At 36.6% G+C, this 19,827-nt stretch overlaps 1 protein-coding gene across 2 annotated transcripts in view; it reads left to right on the plus strand.

The window, feature by feature from the left end:
- Window positions 1-16,513, plus strand: part of TRAPPC12 (trafficking protein particle complex subunit 12) — a 58,434-nt gene extending 41,921 nt beyond the window's left edge. Inside the window, exons 7-11 of one of the 2 annotated variants that reach the window (XM_085322924.1) lie at window positions 2,806-2,879; window positions 8,982-9,080; window positions 13,760-13,860; window positions 14,654-14,741; window positions 16,173-16,513. In XM_085322924.1, the coding sequence (XP_085179050.1) occupies window positions 2,806-2,879; window positions 8,982-9,080; window positions 13,760-13,860; window positions 14,654-14,741; window positions 16,173-16,415 (605 nt within the window). In that variant the 3' untranslated portion in view covers window positions 16,416-16,513. Of the gene's footprint in view, window positions 1-2,805; window positions 2,880-5,554; window positions 5,672-8,981; window positions 9,081-13,759; window positions 13,861-14,653; window positions 14,742-16,172 lie in introns of those variants that run through there. The other variant, XM_085322925.1, reaches the window with a different exon arrangement.
- Window positions 16,514-19,827: the final 3,314 nt, after the last annotated feature.

The raw sequence follows: 19,827 nt of genomic DNA on the forward strand, positions 1-19,827 counted from the left end.
TGCTCTGAACAATTCCCTAAAGGCATGTCTACATGGAATGGTGCAGACCTATCTGAACTCTTCAAATGGACCAGATGTAAAGCAGCTTTAATGTGTCATTGTACTTGAACTAGTACACTATCTAGATATGTCCTTAAAAAGTGAGTGCCTGTGTGAGCTGCATATATCATAAAGGCATTTGCAAGTATATTCAAACAAATATGTTTACTCCCCTTCTCAGAAGGGATAGAAAAAAGGCAGGGAAATAATCGGATATTCAAGATTTATACACAGCACTCCAAAAGTTTCTGTTCTTCTCTCCTTATATCTGCTGTTCCCTTGCCTCCTTTGTCTTGTTATCTCCTGCTTTCCCATTTCTACCTTCATTTTCATCCTTACTATCCCCATACTTTTTTCCCTTTTTTCTCCTTCTTTAAAACCAAGAGTCTGATCGCCTTTTAGAGTACAAGGATTTTTTTTCCTAGCTCTGTCATAATCCTCTGCCCTGCAGTCTGCCGCACTCCTGTGAGTTTCTGGCTCCTTACTTTTTGTCACGGCTGCTGCCGCAGAGCTGAGTCAAGCTCAGAAAGAAGTATAGTTAAAAAAGCAGCAGCTAGTAGTTACCAGGGGATGAGGCTGCTGCAAATTTGGGAGAGATCTTTGTATATTTATCATGCAGCTGCCTGTAGGTTTAAGACTGCCAAAAAGCCCTTGCGACCTTTGCAGGGACTGTTGACTGCTGCTGTCTGTGGAGGTCAGCTGGTTCTGCTCCCTCTCTGCTTCTGTGCTGCATTTGGAGCTACAGGAGGCTGATTTTTTTTCCTTGTGAAATCTAGCTGAAGCAAACCTTATTAACTGTGTCTGAAGACAGCCTTAATTCATTATGGGGATTATGCTTAGTACGTAATTTCCTTATGGCTGGTGTAAGTAGGTGCCACACTGACTGACTAATCATATACATCTCCTTAGTCTGGAACAGAGCACCTCATTTGCCAGTTTTTCAACAGGAGGAGAGATTCAGCATTGCACCACTTGTTTAGTAGTGTTTTCTGGGAGATGCCAAGTTTGCAGCTTCTTAATGCACAGATCTCCTATTGAAATGAATGACAATTTGAAGCACAGAAGCCTTGAGGAATAGCAAAGAAAAAGGGGTGTTTAGAGGTAGAAGTATAGCTGCTAGGATCTGCAGAGTGGGCTTCAGGTGTTTCAGTAACATACAGTGATTCAATTTGTTTTGGGTTTGTTTTGCTGCTTTTGCTAGTAAACCCGTTTTGCCAGTACCAAGGAGCCTCCTTCACAGGGCTGCACAATTTCCAGATCAGAGCTGGTTCCTGTTTAGTTAGTTCATAGCACAGACCAGAGAAACCCGCTCTGGCCCTTTTACGTTCCTTTTTGAGAAGCGCAGCTGGTGCAGGTGGTGGGTGCAGGAGGCCCAGACGTCTCAGTCAGTTCTAAGCATCCCTGCAGGAGTCAGTGGCTTATTTGTTGTCGCCTAAATCCTTGATAAGACCTTAAAAAATTGAGCATAGTTACCAGAATATCAGCGCATTCAAACAGAGGAGATTAACATAAGCGAGATAATAAAGGAGAGTATTTAATTAGGTCCAGGTTTTACAGGCATGCAGAAAGAAAGGAAAATGCCAGGCAGACCAGAATGTGTGCTCCTTGTGTGCAGCATCCTCTCCATTGACAGCAGCAGGAATGCAGTAGTCAAGGGCAAATTTCTAAAACAGAAGCTAATGAATGATTTAAGGTACTGGGTTCAGTCTTGGCCACAAAGATATGCCTTTTGACAACATTAAATTGGGAATGTTTACCGCTTTTGTTTTGAGAGGATTTTTTTGAAGGAGTTGTTCTTTTTAGGAAGGGGAATATACATTTCATCAGACTTTCTTCTTATTCGTAGTGGCATTTATCTCTGCTGAAAAATTATCCATGTGACCTGCCATGCTTTTCATCATAGACTGCGTTATTGATACAAATGAGYGGTCTCAGTTATCACAATCTCACTGAAATTTCCGCTTCTCCTCTTCTCCCCTTCTCAAATCATTGCRATGACCTTGACAGTTGATTGACTGAGATGAGAGACATTTATTTTCCAAATGTACTAAATTAATATTCTTCATGTTGATTTTTGAGGATTAGAAGAATATCTTCAGCATTAATCTAGGATACTGTAACACAAGAGAAAATAAGGATCTATATGAACCATTCTCTTACAACATCAGGAGTCTGTCTGCAAACTGAGAGAGTGCGAAACCTGCTGCTGCAGCTTTTAGTGCCTGCAAGCTCCAGGAGCACGGGGAAAGCAGACAGGCTTGGCAGATTTTTCCAGCATATCTCTAAGCCAGAGGCAAGCACAAATAGTCGCAGACTCAGGCAGCTCTCACCATGCATRTTTTGGCTCTAAGATGACATTTTAGCTGTGTTTGATTCTTGAGCTCATCACATTTAATCCCATAGATTACATGTTTTTAAACTGATGCTTATTATCACTTGAATCATTCTGTGCACCTTTTGTTCTGATACTGGAAAATGTGTGGCTTCCTTTAGCATTTAAGATTTAGTCTGAGCTCCGAGCCAGGAGGCTGTCTGCTGCTTTGCGTTGTCGTGTCGTGTATGGTCCCCCAGAAGCAGCCCTGGGAGAGATGCCGAATTTTCTGCCTGATGGTAGAGCATGGCCRAGAATGAAAAATTCCAGGCTAAAACGCAATGATGTTAACAAGGGGGATTTTTCAAAATCATAATTCATAGGGCCAATAATTGATGGCAAGAAAGAACCTCTAATTTATTTGTGCAAATTCACAAGCTGCTCTTATTTTGCAGCCTCTGTTCAGCTGTGGAGGTCACGTCTGGGCCGGGTGATGTACTCCATGGCAAACTGTCTGCTAATGATGAAGGTACGTGGGTGGCAGCGACTGCAGAGGTACCGTATATTCCAGAATAGAGCGGCAGCGGCAGCGCCAGAGAATTGCTGCTGCATAGATAAGGGAGGCCTACCTGACTGTACATGAAGGTTTTGCTTAGCGAAGAATTAATTAGACCTAATAATGACTTCTTTAATAGATAACCATTTGCAGTAATGTTCTTTGGGAACATATCTGTACTTATTTCTCCCCAAACCATCTTGAAGAACATGCAATAACAACACAGAATTTGCATTTTTAAATTGAATTTTTGAAACACTTAACTAAATGCTGTAATTAAAAGCAATTATGTGCTCCATCTTCTTCAAACAGTGCAATAGGAATGTTGCTCTGTTTGTGCATATTGATAATACCATAGGCTTTGTATGTGATACAGACTCAGAACATCTAAATGCATCCTCTCTTGTCAGCTTATCTAAATTGCAAGATCTCTTCCTTCAAGTTGAAATCCTCACTACCAGTACAGGGAGCAGGGGAAATAAAAGCAAAAGGAGCTAGTTATCACTGTTTTATTTCCTTATGCTTCCCCTTACTCTTTTAAGCAGTCGTACTCCATTTTACACAACACTTTTAGCTTCTTCCTCTGTTCAGGAAGTAGAAATAAGWCTTCCACAGTTCACCTCTTGATCAGGAAAATAGGGATATCCCCATTGTAAGACTGCTGTTACTTTAAGCTTAAAGCTACTTCATGAATCAGTTAGCAGCAACAGCCTCAGCAACAGGCCAAGATTTGCATTTCATGCTTCCCACTCTTTGGCTGCCTGAGGTCAAGCCAGACCTAGCTCTCTATAATGTTTACTGTACCACTTTCCAGACTCGACTTCCTTGATGCTCCATTCTTTGTATTACAATATCTCAAAAACCACACATTTTCAGATAAGATACATTATCCAAATACTCCTTTACGTGAAATGGAACATCCTTTTTATAAGAATTAGGGAAAGCAGAAATTTGTATTCGTAATTAGATTGAGATCAGAACAAGTCTTCATACTTAGGATAGTCCATTAAACCATGATGTATTTTTCAGAATTAATAAATATTTGTTCCTGAAACAAGTTACGTTTTTAGGGAACTTTTATTTTTACTATATTTTTACTTTTTTTTTTTTAAGTAGATGGAAAAAAGCACTGAGTTGCGATCCTAAACAGTAGCAACACATTGTTTCAAGAAGCTCATTTTACTTTTGACTATGAATTTTCTGTAGCACTTTCAGTAAGTGGATTTTTTCTTCTGGTTTGATCCTTTCAGTGCTATTTTCTATTAGTAATACACATTTGTTTGTGAATATAGTTTATCACCTCCTTCAAAATAGTGCTTCAAAAATACTGCAACTCAAGATGTTTCTTAGGACCAGTTGTATTTAGGGTCTGTCTCACTGCTGTCAATTTAGAAATCGCTTCCAGATTTCCCACAACTGCATGTTAATACATAACTGCTCCCATCTGAAATTTGCATTTCAGTATGTTGGTTGTGGAATTGTCCTGAGTCTCACAATTTTCAGAAATATCCCTGTAGGGAGTAATAGAGAGTCTTTTAAGAAAGATTTTCAAACATAGGCATGTTACAATTAAAATCAGAGTAGTATGTGAAATTAATTTATACTGCTTATATGGCAAATATTTTGTGAGAGAATTATATTGACCACTTATAAGTTTCATAATTTTTAAGACCATTTTAACATCCAGCAATGCTATGATTGTCTTCTCTGCAGTATTCCATATGAAACTATTTATTCAAATAGTAATTTTTAATGCACTTGTAATTTTTTCCCTGAATAATTATATTAATTGTACAAAGTTCTACACCGTTATAATTGTTTCCACTATTGTATAATATACTTTAAAAATTCCATGTTTTGTTCATTTCAGATAGGTCATGTAATAAAATTAAGAAATTCTGTTCTCATTCTCTGAGTCAGTGCCATCTATTGCCATCTAGTGAATATTTACAATACTGCAATATGGTCCTATTTGATTCTGAAGTATTATTAACCTAATAGAATAGCTTGTGCTCTTAGTAAATTAATTATTATAAATTACTGAAGTAAAAGAATTTTCTCTGTAACATTAATCAAAAAATAAAAACTAATTATCGGTTTTTTTATTAACCTTTTCATTCTGCCAAAACACCTAAGCAATACTTAGTAGAAAATAATCTTTTCAGGATTAACTCTTCAAAATAAAAAAAACTTCAAACAGATGCTGGGCCTATACCTGTTTTAATCTACTTCAGCTATCCTCAAAGCTAATGAGGTTTATTTATTGTTGTTTCTTTTCTGCATTGCTTATCTGACCCAAGCTTATGTAGCACAGTGATATTTGTCTTTTTAAATAGGCTCCAGAGCTTCATTAGTTTCATAGCTGAATCTCGCATTAGTTTATTGATATGGAGGGGTATATTGTTTTAGAGATAGTGAATGAGGGTGCAAAGAAGTGATTTACCCAGACTCATGCAGGAAACCAGTAGTGGAACAGTTCTCCTTTACCCTAGGACTGTCTGTCCTAGGTACAGAATTCTCCTGGCTGTATCCTTTTATATAGGTATCTAATGACACAGTTCTGCAGCAGTTTAAGGCAGTCTTACTCTGTGGTCTTTTCTTCTTCACCCTCTTTTCTTTGTACAACCTTTCTTAAAAATGTATTCTAGCTCCTTCTGTGCACCACTATTGGACTTAACCAAGTGATAAGTCAGGTAAGGAACTTGATACAACAAAACTAAAAAAAAACAGTGAATGTTGATACAAGACATAGCAGCTGAGTCAGCTTTTCCAGTTTGATGTGAATGAGTGACAATATAGGGGAGGAGGTGGGAATGCAGTGGGATAGGAAGATGGGACCATTTAACATATATCATTGTAGACTTTCACTTACAAGAACTGCGAGCTTAAGTTGCTATGAAACTGTACTCTCAGTGTGGCAACATGAGGGAATACTCATTTAAAATGCAACTAATGATGTGCATTGCTTCAGCAATCTAATTGCAAAAAGTGTCATTTTACTAAATCACCATCAAAGTATCGTAAAAACTTTTTTAAAGTTCTTGTCATCTGAGCTAAAATCACTTTTGGTATTATCTTTCCAGGCTTCTACCTCTCTGAAGAATAAGTACCTGAGTACTTTACATGAATATTGTAAATGTACTCTAATGAAAGTTACATTTTGTATTTTAGGTGTTTATTTTCAGAGTTGTCTTTGCTTTTGCAGAACTTTTACTTAGTAAAAACAAGAACATTAGGATTGTTTTTAATTTGAGCCTAATGCTATTGAAACATTACAAAGAAGGGGGCAGCAACTTGTATTGGTCATTCAAGGGAGTGATTCCTAAGGATTATAGCTTTTCTCCAATTCAAAGGAGGAAGACTGCATGAATTATGATGTCTTGCCTAACTAGGCTGCAGTACTGTTCTGAGTTCACAACACTGTGAATCTCTGCTTTTATAACCCTTCCACAAGTGTGCTAGATAGTGAGGAAGACTAAATTGTCCCTGTACTCCCTTCCCAAAATATAATCTTTATGAACAATAAAGTTTGTTTAACCAAAGCTGATTTTTAGTCTGCTTTCAAAACCTCCTTTCAGCATTCCACTCATCACAATCATTTATGCTTATTTCTGTATCATAAATCCTATTTTAATTATTCAAAGTGAGGAGAAATTACACAAAAATGTGTAATGCAAGGACCATTATGGGAAATACAGTCCGCACTACAGTGCATCAAAAAAAGCAAACCCTGTTTGCCCTTCTTGCACTAGTAGGTCCATTTGCTTACCAGAACTATTTTGGATGTGACTAATTAATGTTAGTTCCTCATTTTTCAGAATTAAAGGAATATTTAATTATAAAACAATAAGTAAAATCTCATTTGCWTGCTGACTGTGTAACCTTATCTCTTCTTTTGGGATTTCTCATGAAGGTGTGAAAATCTGAACACACACATTTATTAGAAAGTAAAGACYGTGACAGTGGTAATCATTGGTGGACATCAATGCCACCTTTAAGCCCTAAGATCACAAATTGTAGTCACTGTTCTTTTACTGGCAGTATCTAATATTTCTATACTCCTTACAACCTGTGAGACTTCATTCCTCTGGGAAGTATCTCCTTTATCTTTGTCATAGACAGTTGTGCTTATGCCATGTCCCATTAGTAAAGCTGGGAATGAAACCCAGATCTTTACTAAATAAGACCTACTTTACAATACCTTGCTTCCTAAGGAATTTTCAAATGTGCTTTTGTAACATGCCATAGGATAGCATCGTTCTGTGTCATCTGGCAGATACAGGATACTCTAAAATCTACTTCCATGATAGAATAGATGGTTCTGTTAATTTGTTAAATTTTTGTTATCTTTGATTTTACCCATCATGTMCCAACTTTAATTCCCTGGGGCGGACTAAAGTCAAAAAGGGGTTTAATTAGATACTTTTTCTGAACCATTGGAATACAAATGAGTTTAAAAATCAGTAACTGAAACCAAGACTTTTGATTTTTGTATGYATGTGACARAATTAATATGTTCCAGGTAGTGGCCTAGTTCAGGGGTCAAGTAGGGCTCAGTCATCTCAACTGCAGCCTCAGGAAAAACACTATTACATCTAGGGCACATTGTCTCCCTAGACTAAGCAGGGGATGAGAAAAAGTGTCTTTTGCAGCAGTTGTGGTCACATTAGAGACAAGTTAAATGAGTGCTATAATTTTACCAAAAAAAAGTGGTAGGCTAGAGAGTGTCCCAAGGTGTCCGTGCAGTTTTGAAAGACTGGGTCTTTGATATCTTTTGTATCTGAACASCCTCACAGATTCTTGTATTAAATTGGAGGACAGAATTATCACGAAGCACCAAATTACTACCGCACAGAAGTCTTTTGTCCTTGCATATGTCTRCTTTTTTATAAGTAGGTGCAGGCTTTCTCTGTTTGTGCTTTGAATTGATCAAAGAAGCTGTAGCTGTGACTACTACAACCTTTGCCATTTGAATGTATCTACTAAGTGTCTTCCAGTCAGCTCAGAGCACATGCAAACTTTCTCATGTATGCCTGCAAAAGCCCCTGTGATCATGCCCTGAAAGTAATTTACTGCACAGCTACATCACTGAATTACTGCAGTTTAATGAGTTACTATGAATCAGCTGGACTGCAGTACCTGGTCGCATGTGCACTTRTATCATGTGGTAAATGTGAATACAGTTTAGTTTAATCCTCTTTCATTGGTCATCATGTGGCAGGTGCATTTGCACTGGATCTCAAGCAGATCGCTGTCAGCTGCCACTGCTGCACTGGCCAGCCCACCGGCACGTTCTTGGTGGAGGTGATTGAGTGGCCACTTGCAGAGCTTCCTGGAGTTAAAAGTCAGCCCAGTCCTCAGTTATTTTTAGCCCAGAATATTTTTCCAGGCAGATTAACTGCACATTTTGCTTTTGCATGAGAAGGGAGCAAGGATTTGGGTGAAGGGATAGAACAGGACTTGTTTCCTTTAGCCATTGTGCTAGTTTATGTCACCTTAAAACATGCATAAAATTGTAGCTTATGTCACATTACCTTGCATTTTTCACAAGACCATGTGCATAAAAAATACCGAAGTTTCTTTGACATAGTAATTTGTTAAACTGTGGAAGTTATTCATGTATTTGAATCATACAGCACTTTTCAAGTATGTACACCTGAGTCGCACAGAGGACTTCTGACTCTCACCCTCAATCTTCATCCAAGTGGAGGAGAATATGTTCAAATTCTTTCTCTTGGCATTTAGCCACAAACAGAATATGACCTAATTGCAAAAATGGGAACTTTAAGGAAGATCCGTGCTCTGCAGTTCCAGTATAACTGAAAAGAGGCCAGAATAGTCTGCAACTAGCGCTTACAGCAATAGGTAGAAATTCTGTCCCATTGATCAGTCGCAATTATTTTAATTCTGTTTGAATATGTCTTTTGAATATGTATAAATATTGAACATTTCAAAATTATACATACATATATGTATGTATATATATATGTGTATATATATATTTACTCACACACACACATAAAGGATAAAGAATGCTGAGCTTAAATATCTGTTCACATGCTTTTCACCCTTTAGGACTATGTGCTTGCTGTAGATGCTTATCACACTGTCATCAAATATTATCCACAGCAAGAGCCTCAGCTGTTGAGTGGAATTGGAAGGATTTTCCTTCAGGTATGTATTTTATTCTAAATCTGCTAGGTATTATTGCWGTTGACAACTGTGGTGAGTAATTAATTGTTGCATCTAAAAGTATAGTTATTTTTATAGGGCATGTATCAAATTATAGAGGCAATGGTAAAAAAGAAAACACTTTCACTGTGAGATTATCAGATTATGCTAAGAAATACAAATTTACATAGTATTAAAATTGCATGCATTTATATTAGTGAATAAAGACAGTGCTGTAGAAAATTATGCTAATAGTTGAATCAAAAGGCAAAATTCTTCTCTCCTTAAAATTAATGGTAAAACTCCCATTGACTTCAGAGTGCCAGGATTTCACTGAAAATTCCATTTTCCACTGCTTCAGAATGCAACTCTTAGTCATACTCTGTCACTGCCAAGTTAATATAAAAGAATCTGTGAGTTTCCTTCTTTTAGCCTGGTTATATCACTGAGGAGAGCACATTAAAAGAAGATAGCAGCACCATATATGTATAACTTTTCATGCAGCTATTTACTTACTAATCATATTAAGTATAGTAAGAGATAAGTGCAGTAAGACTTTTTTATCAGAAAATATTATGTCTAAACAATTGATTTCTGATAGTTTTGAGTATCTCAAGTTCTTAGCAGCTCTGTCATTTTCTAATCTTAATGTTTCAAACTTTTAATTTTTATCTATTATAAATTTAATTTTGAATTGTCAGAAGTATGTACAAACAATCTAGTTTGTGGTATTAAGGTTATAAAATTGCATTGAAATGGAATAATTTACTCGTGATAGATAATTAAATCATGAATAATATTGTTTGCTTTCAGTCATAGAATGTGTCATTCAAATTCAGTTCTAGATTTTCAGTTCTTAACAGGAATRTATTTTCACTGTATGATAGAAATGTGTTTGTGTTTAAAAGTCTCTGATTTAAAGTGGGTCTCCATCATTACAGAGAAACTTTAATATTGAGAAGTGTCATGTACATTATTACTGAAATAGACAGCTGGTAATTATCTTTATTAAATAATGATGCTGTAAATATGGATAATACTATTGGAAATACAAGTTATTAATAGTTCTGTCTTAATGGGAAGAGAGACTTGGTGTGTTACTTGGTAATACCTTGCTGTCTTCCCTAGTGTCACTCTCTCAACTCCATTAGTAGCTCAGKTTACTGTAGAAATATCTTCACTCTCAGGAGAGTGGGAGGAGACTGTCTCCTAACTTTGGAAAAAAATATGTCCATTCAATTTAAAAAATGATGTTAATAGACTTTGTTAGAGCATCATCTGAAGTCGTGGAGCTCCATGATGCTGGTTGTTACAGGGATCTTTGGTATGTAGTGGTTTAACCATGAAAGCAGGACATAGCAGAATGTTGTATGAGAGCYGCTGGCATTATTATGTGATTCTAACAGTAGTTAATAAAAAGTATCACTTTTAAATTCAAAATGTTGTCATTTGGCCTAGCATATTTGGGGAGGGGGGGGAAGAAATTCGTCAGGACGTCTTTTTGGTTACAAAATCTGCATCTCTGTCTAGAGGATACTGGTGCCAACAGATGCAAGATCTTGATACGTTGGAGAGAAATAATAAGTGTGCAGGTAAAAAAAAAAAAAAAAAAAAAAAGCTAAGAAGGGACTTTTAAACTTGAAATCAAAGGAAGGAAATGGGTTGCAGGCTTGGTGCCATCATTTTGTTTAGATCGCTGTTTAGCATCTGCACTGTTGACCAGGCAAACTGTGTGAAAAAAATGAACTTCTTGCAGGTAAAATGTGAACACAATTTTCTGATACTCAAAATATCACAGCTTCTCAGAAACAGGTAGTGATTCCCAAATAACCTCAGACTGTTCTGTTAACTTTGAACATCATCCAGTAGATGTACAAGTGAGCCAGGTTTTATCTATTTATCAGTCACAGATACTGTTTGAAWAGATGCCCTCATACATACAAAACAAAGCAATGTTGAAGAATCAAGTTCAAGATGAGGAGCTAGGTGGAAAATAAAGATTAACTTTCTTCARCATATAAATCCTTAGTTTGTATGTGTTTTTTTTTTTCTATTTAATTGAATTTACCGGTTTGGGGGATCATGTCTTCTTTATTTTCACATGTYGTGTAGCATAAAAATCTAATGTAAAGCGTTTAGTTGTTGTCTTAATACAAATGGGAAATGGGGATGAGAGAACTGAAGAATGTGAAAAAACAGAGCCTAATGCAACAATATTTTAAGAAGCACTATAATTCTCTCAGCAACTAACTGAGTYACAAAATACTCACATGAAACGGGGAAGCAGTGAAGACATTGTAGTCYCTAGTATTTTAGGGCATGTTGCTAATAGACTGTCCACCAACTTAAATAAGTACATTAAAGAACCTTAAAAGTGAAAAGGTGTCTGATCTTATTCTCTGCAACAGGTTGCAGGAAAACAAAGTTAAAAACAATAAATAAATCCTAGGAGTAATTCAGAAAAATAATCTTGGATTCCAGACTAACAAACTTAAATACAGAATATATTGGAGACTTGTTAATAGAGGATATTATTTGAGGATAAGAGAGGAATTTTCATTATTAATTTGAAGTGCTACTCACCTTTTCTGAACTAAGTTAAATAAAATTAAGTGGCAAAAACCACCTCAATTTTTTAATATTTAATAACTAATTTAATAACTAATTTAAGCCAATTCAGTCTTTTAAATATTCTATGGATAAAATAAAAGTATAAAGAGTATAAAAGTATTAACAGTTTCCCCTCTTTTTAGTGTGAAAAATGGCTATGACTGTTGTCTGGCATGATTGCTTCAAGATACAGGATGCTACTAGGAAATGAGAACTATTCATGATCCCAAATATGATTTGATTAGTCTTAAAACCTGTTAGATCTAGATTCTACGAGCTMCCAGGGAAGCAAACTGGGAATTTACTGTAGAAACTGGTTATTCTCATGGTTAGAAGTGCAGACACTAGGGCAAGGTTAGAATGTAAAATAATCTTGAAAAGTTGGGAAACTGAAATAGTAAATTGGCTGTGATTAAAGAACAAAAGCAAAATACTGCTAAAGGTTGGCACAAATACAGAATGGGAAACAACTGAGTAGGCAGCGTTCTGCAGAAAAGAATTAGCGTAAGGGCTAGCAAACTACACGTGAGTACACAGGCCAGATTTATTTAAAATACTGTGCAATAAAAGCAAACCTCATATTTAGATGCAAAACATAAAGTAATCCTACTGTCGTTCTCACTGCTGGTGAGGGCTCAGCTGGAGTATTGTGACCACTTCTGGGCACTCAGGGAAGATACGGAGAACAGAATGACCAGAGGGGCTGGAAAGCATTACCTATGAGGAAAGAGTGAAAATTGATTTGCTTGAAATTTGTTTTTCCTTCTCCAAAAGGGAAGATATGAAAGAAAGTACAATAAGAATCTTGAATTATTTAAAAGACTTAAAAACTGGAAATCATGCTATTTTCGTTGTCCATTATAGATAGGACAAAAAACTGGGGTGGATACTGCAGCAGGGTAGACCGAATAAACTTTCTAATGCAAATGGTGTTTAAGATTCCTGAATTCTGGAATAAGTTTCCTAGAGAAGTTGTATAATAGTCACCATTTGATAGATTTAAGGAGAGCTCAACACATTTGTCACAGTTTTGGTAATGTTGGTCCTGTTTTGAACAAAAAGGAGGAACCTCTCCCCAAGCTGAGAATTGCCTGGTTTCCATGTTTTATGCTCCCGAATTAGTTTAATTTCCCTCCTTCTGATAGATTTATTTTTCCTAGTAGTAAATTTTCTTCTACTTCCATCTCTCCAGCCTAAAATCAGACACTACTGTGAAACCTTACCAAAAATAAGTGCATCTTTCTTTGAAACATGTAACTTACTTACCAAAGGGGACTTCTTCCAAGAAAATGTCTTTTTTGTATCAGATAGCAATGTATGTGACATACGCGTACTTGAAATATTGCTTCCCTTCCAGGAATGTCCTTCCCTTCCCCTTCCCTCCCTTGACCTCCTTAAGATCCATTCTGCTTTCTGCAAGCTTTCAGATCTTTTATTCCTTCAGCCTCCGTGATCCCCTAGCCAGTATTTTTCAGTCTGCAAATGGACTCTCTGCCCAACATCCTCACTGACTGTTTCTGTTTTCTGACGTGTTTCCCTGCAAAGCAGTGATGACACTGAAGTCACCCTGTGGTCTCTGGCTTTGACTAATGGGCTGTGTGTTTGGCTGAGGACAGGGCCTACGCAAGCTGCCAGGCTACTGGATTCCAGTTTTCCTGCCTACTGACTGCTTCTGCTGGTGAGCAGCAAGTGTGTCTTCACTTGCTGTATAGTCTTAGGAGAAGTAGTTCTGCTCTTTGCTCATTTTCAGCTAGTTTTGTAAACTTTGGAGTCAGTTACAACAAAAGCCCGTGGTCCTGAAAAGCAGACAGAGAGGAGGAGGTGGGGCGATGCTCTACACACTACAGCTGAGAAACACTGCCTTAAATAAAACTGTACCTACTTTTGGTGTTCTTTTCATGATCTTAATATTGTTTTTCAAGTATCTTGTTTGATAACAGATGTTACCCAGTACATATGTACCAGATAATGAGACTTYTGAATATGTTTTCATGTTCTTATCCTTTGTGAAAGCTTTAATCAGGATGCATGTCTTTTGTTCTTATTGTGGTAACTATGATTTTACTGTTTAGATCGGAGACATAAAAACTGCAGAAAAATATTTTCAAGATGTTGAGAAAGTGACTCACAAATTGGATGGACTRCAGAGCCAAATTATGGTTTTAATGAACAGGTAGATAAATAGCTAAATGAAACTTTATAGTTTTGCGAAGTATGCACTGTGAGCATTAAACTACCCTTGAGACAATTCCGTTCTCTTTTCTCTCTCTTCTGTAACTACGTCTGTCATAAGTGAGACTGAACGGCATATAGACCCAGGAGATCTGTATTACTTGATRCAGTCACATTATCCTGGATTGAAATTGTGATCCTTCAGTTGATTTTACAAAGCTTTTTCTCATTCTTTCAGGCACTGCATATTTTCACTCTGCTTTTTCAATACACATTTGCATAAATAACTCTTGAGAGAGGAGAAACTATTTTGGGCCCTTATCCTGCAGTCAGATCTGCTAGTAAAGCTGCTGCCTGTTAGTTTCAAAGAATGCTAGCATATATAGTAGTAAACTGAGCTGCATGATGGGGAGCTCAGGTGTAATGTTTAGCACATTGGCTTAATATATTTAGAAAATACTATTCCAAAGTATTCTGAAAATGGTATAGCGTGGCTCATTTCTTAAAGAGAAATAATTCCAGGAAGAGAGTAACTGCATTTTAATTAATAAAAACACAATGGAGACTATTGCTTTGGTAGGCAGAATATATAATAGCCAAATGATGCAAGGTGTCACTCCATTTGTCTGTAAATCAATGTCTCCTTGCTGGCTAAAAATTACACCGTGAAGAGCAAATGTCAGAAACTTGCACATCTGTAATAGGAAAAATAAAAAATGGTGTCCATTCTTTTAAAATATATTATCACCTTGAGTTTTTCAAGATAATTCATTCATATGTCACTTACTTTCTAGAGCATTTCTCCACCTTGGTCAGAATAATTTTGCAGAAGCTCATCGATTCTTCACAGAAATTTTAAGGATTGATTCATCAAATGCTGTGGTAAATCTCCAAATTGATATATTTATAATGAATACCTAAATTATTCTCGTTATGCTTCATTCATGGATTTAATTAGTACCCAGAGTGTGCTCAGAGCTTTATGGAACAATTAGATGATGTCTACGTGTCACAGAGCTTTTAGTATACATAAAGATAAGATACAAAGATGGAAAATGTAGAATCAGTTTATATGAAGGGAATGAATACTTAGTCATGCATGTAGATAGTTCAATACATTATGATTTTACAGGATCTTTGCAAAAGCAGGTTTTTTTGCATTCACTATTTTTAGCATAGACATATATGTCAAAAAAAAGGTAATGGCAGCTGCTAATGTATATAGGATTAACGAGATTTCATATAGCATTGAAGGGATACCATCAACGTTTTAACATGTTGTATATCAGAGCCTAGGATTCCCATCACGAGCAGAGATCAAAGAATAGCTGTTTGCTGCTTTTACTTTTGTTATTTGTACATTTGGCAGCTTTCAGTGCATAGTTGTGCGGTAGCGTTCCTAGGAACGGACGCAGCTTACCCCCAGGAGCCTGGGCCAAGGGGTCTGTGGGGCCCGAGCTTAACAAGTACACAGCTCGCATCAGTCTGCAGGCTGTAGAATAGCGTGTGTTATAAATTGTGGGGGATCTGGTAAGCTTTCCTGGAGAGAGGGGGCAAAAGAAAGGGCTGTATTCTTCCTTTGTCTACAGCTTTCAGAAAGTGTGAAGGTTGTTACTGCTAAATGTGTTGCATAGCTTTGTACTGTCAAAATCTTCTGGTAACTCGTAAAACCCCTTGTGTGGTGAGGAAATGGAATGGGACTTGATCACCAAGCATTTATTCAGACTGCTCTACCTGCTGAATTTACTTGCAGTCAGTTGCAGATGCCTTCATGGCAAGATAATTTCTACTTGTTGTTTGTGTGGCTCTTATATAGATAAACTAGAGAGAAAAAGACTTTTGAAGATACAGTGAAGTCATTTAAAAAACTATGAAAATGACAGCATTCAGGGCTAATGTAATTTCTGCCATCTTTTTCAACTGACTTTTAAAATTAACTGAGTAATGTCCTGTACTATTTATATTATGTTTTAGATTCTCTTATCTTCTAGAGTTTCAGCTGTTAGAAGTCCTTTTGGCACAGGACAGATCTTGAAAATAACAAAAAGGAAAGGACTGGAATATAAGATTGATAATATATTTTAGTTACTTGTACACACAAAAAAAAGTAATTTTTTGCACACAGTAAATTTGCTTTTACTGCAGATGCTATATATCTCTTTTATTCTCTCTCACCACTTCTAAATGCATATATGTATGTGTGTGCATGTCTCTGTGTGTGTGTGTGTGTATATGTATACACACACACACACACACACACACACACACACACATATGTATACAGTTACTCACTTAAAATATGTTTTTCTCTAGGCTAATAACAATGCTGCTGTTTGTCTTCTTTATCTGGGAAAATTGAAGGATTCCCTCCGGCAATTGGAAGGAATGGTTCAGCAGGACCCTAAACACTACCTACACGAGAGCGTTCTTTTCAACTTGACAACTATGTATGAATTGGAGTCATCCCGCAGCATGCAGAAGAAGCAGGCCCTTTTAGAGGCTGTAGCCCTCAAAGAGGGTGATAGCTTTAATACTCAGTGTCTCAAGTTAGGATAGATCATTTCCAACTTTTTTTTTCCAGCAAAGCTCATTTTTAAAATTGTATATACTCTTGCTAATGTGTAAATGTGAAATAAAATCTGTTCAGTTATGAATATTCAGTGGCATTACTACAGAAGCTATGTTATCTCTAGCAGTCCTGACTACCACTGTGAAGATTTTATGCTGACCTATAGCCAGCTTCATCCATGCAAGTCTATGACTGTTTATGGTTATGCCTCATTACAGGATATGCAAACAATCAGTTACTCTCATTCTTTTTAAAGGAAAAACTGCATTTGACCTACTTTAGCTTGATGATTGCTATAATCTTTCAGTAATTTGTGAGTAATGAGCTAATTTCATCAGATGATAGCTAAAAGATATTGACAGGCTATCAGTATGTGTATTACAGAGATGAAGTTCTGAATGCACATATCTTCAGCTGCTTTTATTGTTTCTGTCTCATTTAGCATCAAAATATTAAGTGTAGTACTGTTGTATGCTCAACTGTTACAGGAAGGGAGCAGCAAGAATTGATCTAGAATTTAATGTCCTCTGCTTTCAAGTGAAATTGGTAGATAGCCACCATACTGTGAGGAACTGTATCACCTGAATGACACTAAAGGATGTCCCAGTACTTTTTTGGTGTTGTGATGCCATTACATCTTCTTAATTAAAGCATTTAGGTTCTGAAAAGGTGAGGACAGGAGTGGAGGATTTCCCTCTCTATTGCTGAACTAAACCTTTCTTCATTACCTTTTTCCTCTTTCCACTCTGTAGTCCACCTAATGTTACCAGGCCAAGATATATTTCCTGCTATGGTGGCAAATGCAGCACAGATTGTAGTAGGAACCCCCTCATTTTCATACACATGCAAATGTATCTTTTACCTCCTATACTACAGCCATCTTCCCAGTGCCTGTCCCAGGGCATGTGGATTCCTGTTGGTGCAGACAGACCTTGCTGCTCCCTTGTGGCATGTTGCTCTCTAGAGAAAGGAGCATTGCCAGACAGGGAGAAAGGAAACACAATCTATTGCAGCCCAGGCCCCCTCTTTTCCCACTACCAAAGTGAAGACGCCACGCATGGAGTATTGCCCAGGGAAAAGGATGCAGAGGTAGATAAGGGCTGGGTCACACATAGTGGAAGCAAATGGGGTGAGACAGAGCACAAGGCAACTGTCATTGCTGGAACAGCATCGTAATATGTGATTTTGGCATTCTTTAGAACCACAGAATTTTAGAATCACAGTACTTCTGTGGTGTCAGTATATTTCACACCTCTATTATCATTTCTCCCTTCATCTGTATTGTAAAGAATCAATCCAGGTACTACCTATCATTGTATGTGAATATAAATAATGTATACGTCTATTTGTCATTTTTGGATCATTCGGAGATTAGAGTAACGTTCAGCAACTGGAGTAGCTCGTTGTCATAAATCACAGCCTTGGGCCAGTTCTGTAATGGTAAACACCTCTTTGGGTTACGTAATCTGCCACACCAATCAACTAGTTCTCACCATCTGTAAACACCTTCACCTGTATTTTTAAGTAACTAATAACTCTTGTTAAAATAAGTGGCTAGTAACTCATTAAGATGAGGGGTCCAAAAGGTTGTTCTCAAAAAATGAGATTATTTGAAAACTGCTGCAAGCTGGACACGTAAAAAATTGAGGGTGCCTAAAAATTGCTGATCTTCATGTAAGTCTTAAGCCTATAGCTTCTCTTACACAGAGACAAAACTTGTTCCATGTCTACAGTATATGTATGTTTTACATATTATATACTGAAACAATAAATAGATATATACCAATCAACTGAAAAATTTTAAATCAGTATTTCAGCTATTTCCATAGCCGAATCTGAATTAAATTTGTGCAAGAAAAACAAGCATGTGAGTAGACTTGACCTCAGATACCACTGCTAAACTCAAAAAATGAAAGATTCAGCACCGCCTACTTCAAGTGGATTTAAACAATTCATGCACACAACGCTTTAATTAGTATTTAAATGTAGTGAAATAAAAGTAGTTACTTTGAGTAATTTGTTACTGTTCATAAACAGTATACTTACTATATTTATTTATTTACATGATATGTGTAAATAAATATATATATACACACATACTGTAATAAAATATTGTAACTTGAGGTATAACAATAAGTGGACAAATTCTCGGTTTCTTTAAGATTCAGCTGAAATCAGTTTAATTTTTAGTTTGCCACAACTCTTGATCTGATCCAATATGTCATATTATTCATTCCACTCATTATAATTTGAGTATTATGTTTTCTCCAACACAGACCACTTTTTCTTGTGTTTAGGATTTCTTAYGGCTAGAGAGAAGTCCTGGTATGCAACCACCATCACTGTGCTGGAAGACCTTGAGAATATTTTACAATGATGTGTAAATTAATAATAATATAACAGATATTCCCATGTATTTTGCTTAAGGTCAGGTTGTATTAGACTGTTATCTGATATATTCACCTCTGCAACTATAGTCTACACTTTCAGGAAGAGTGATTCGTCATTTGCATTTCTAAGTAAAAAATAGCATGATTCACTATCATCCAGCATGCTGAAGCCACTATGCAGTCTAGAAATAAAATGCTTCCTTTTTTGATTTAGTAGTGCCTTATAGACACTTTACATGTAAATGACAGCCTGTGTTCCGGCTGTATTCAAATTTATGATCCTAGTCAGAGTCAAGTAACCATTAAAAAAAATCCTGAAAACATAATCCCCTGTTCATCAAGTTTTTCTAAATTTTAATTCATATGTATCACTACATAGATCTCATTTCAGCATGTTTGCTGCGTTCTTATTAGTAGAAGCTTTTACTTAGATAAAAACTCCAGTAGAGGAGGCTTGGACTGGGTGACCTCTAAGCTCACTGAGCCATTAAACAAGTGACATCCTGGTAGACTTGCAGAATAATTAAAATTTAAATGCAAAGGCATATTATCACTGCTGGATTTATGCAAATTGTTAACTGTTTATAAAATGCAAGAAATATAGTGTCAATGTCACTTGGACACTTTATGGTTTGGATTTAACATATATACAAGTTAAGTGCTTGAATTTCCTATGTATGTTCTACAAGTTATACATCTAAATGCTATATATGGTATTAAARCCTTAAAGCTAAGGACAAAATTTGTCCTAGAAGCATTAATTACACCAGGCAATCCTGTTAAATTCAATGAATTCAACTGAATTTAATGAGGGTTCCTGGTGTAAATGAGGGCAGAGCTCRGTTCTAAAACACAGCATGAGTGTATCATCTGGCTAAGTGACGGAGGCTGTGCAAAGTGTAGCCTGAATGAGCTGACTGTTGCATTCAAGTCTTAAAGCTTAATGTGCCTTAACAGAAGTTCTGCATTTAAATTTCCTTTTTTATTAAAAGAGGAGCAAATAAGCTGT

Source organism: Rhea americana, unplaced genomic scaffold (assembly GCF_003343005.1).
Source record: "Rhea americana isolate MKP2758 unplaced genomic scaffold, rheAme1 scaffold_80, whole genome shotgun sequence".
NCBI classification, from domain to species: Eukaryota; Metazoa; Chordata; class Aves; order Rheiformes; family Rheidae; genus Rhea; species Rhea americana.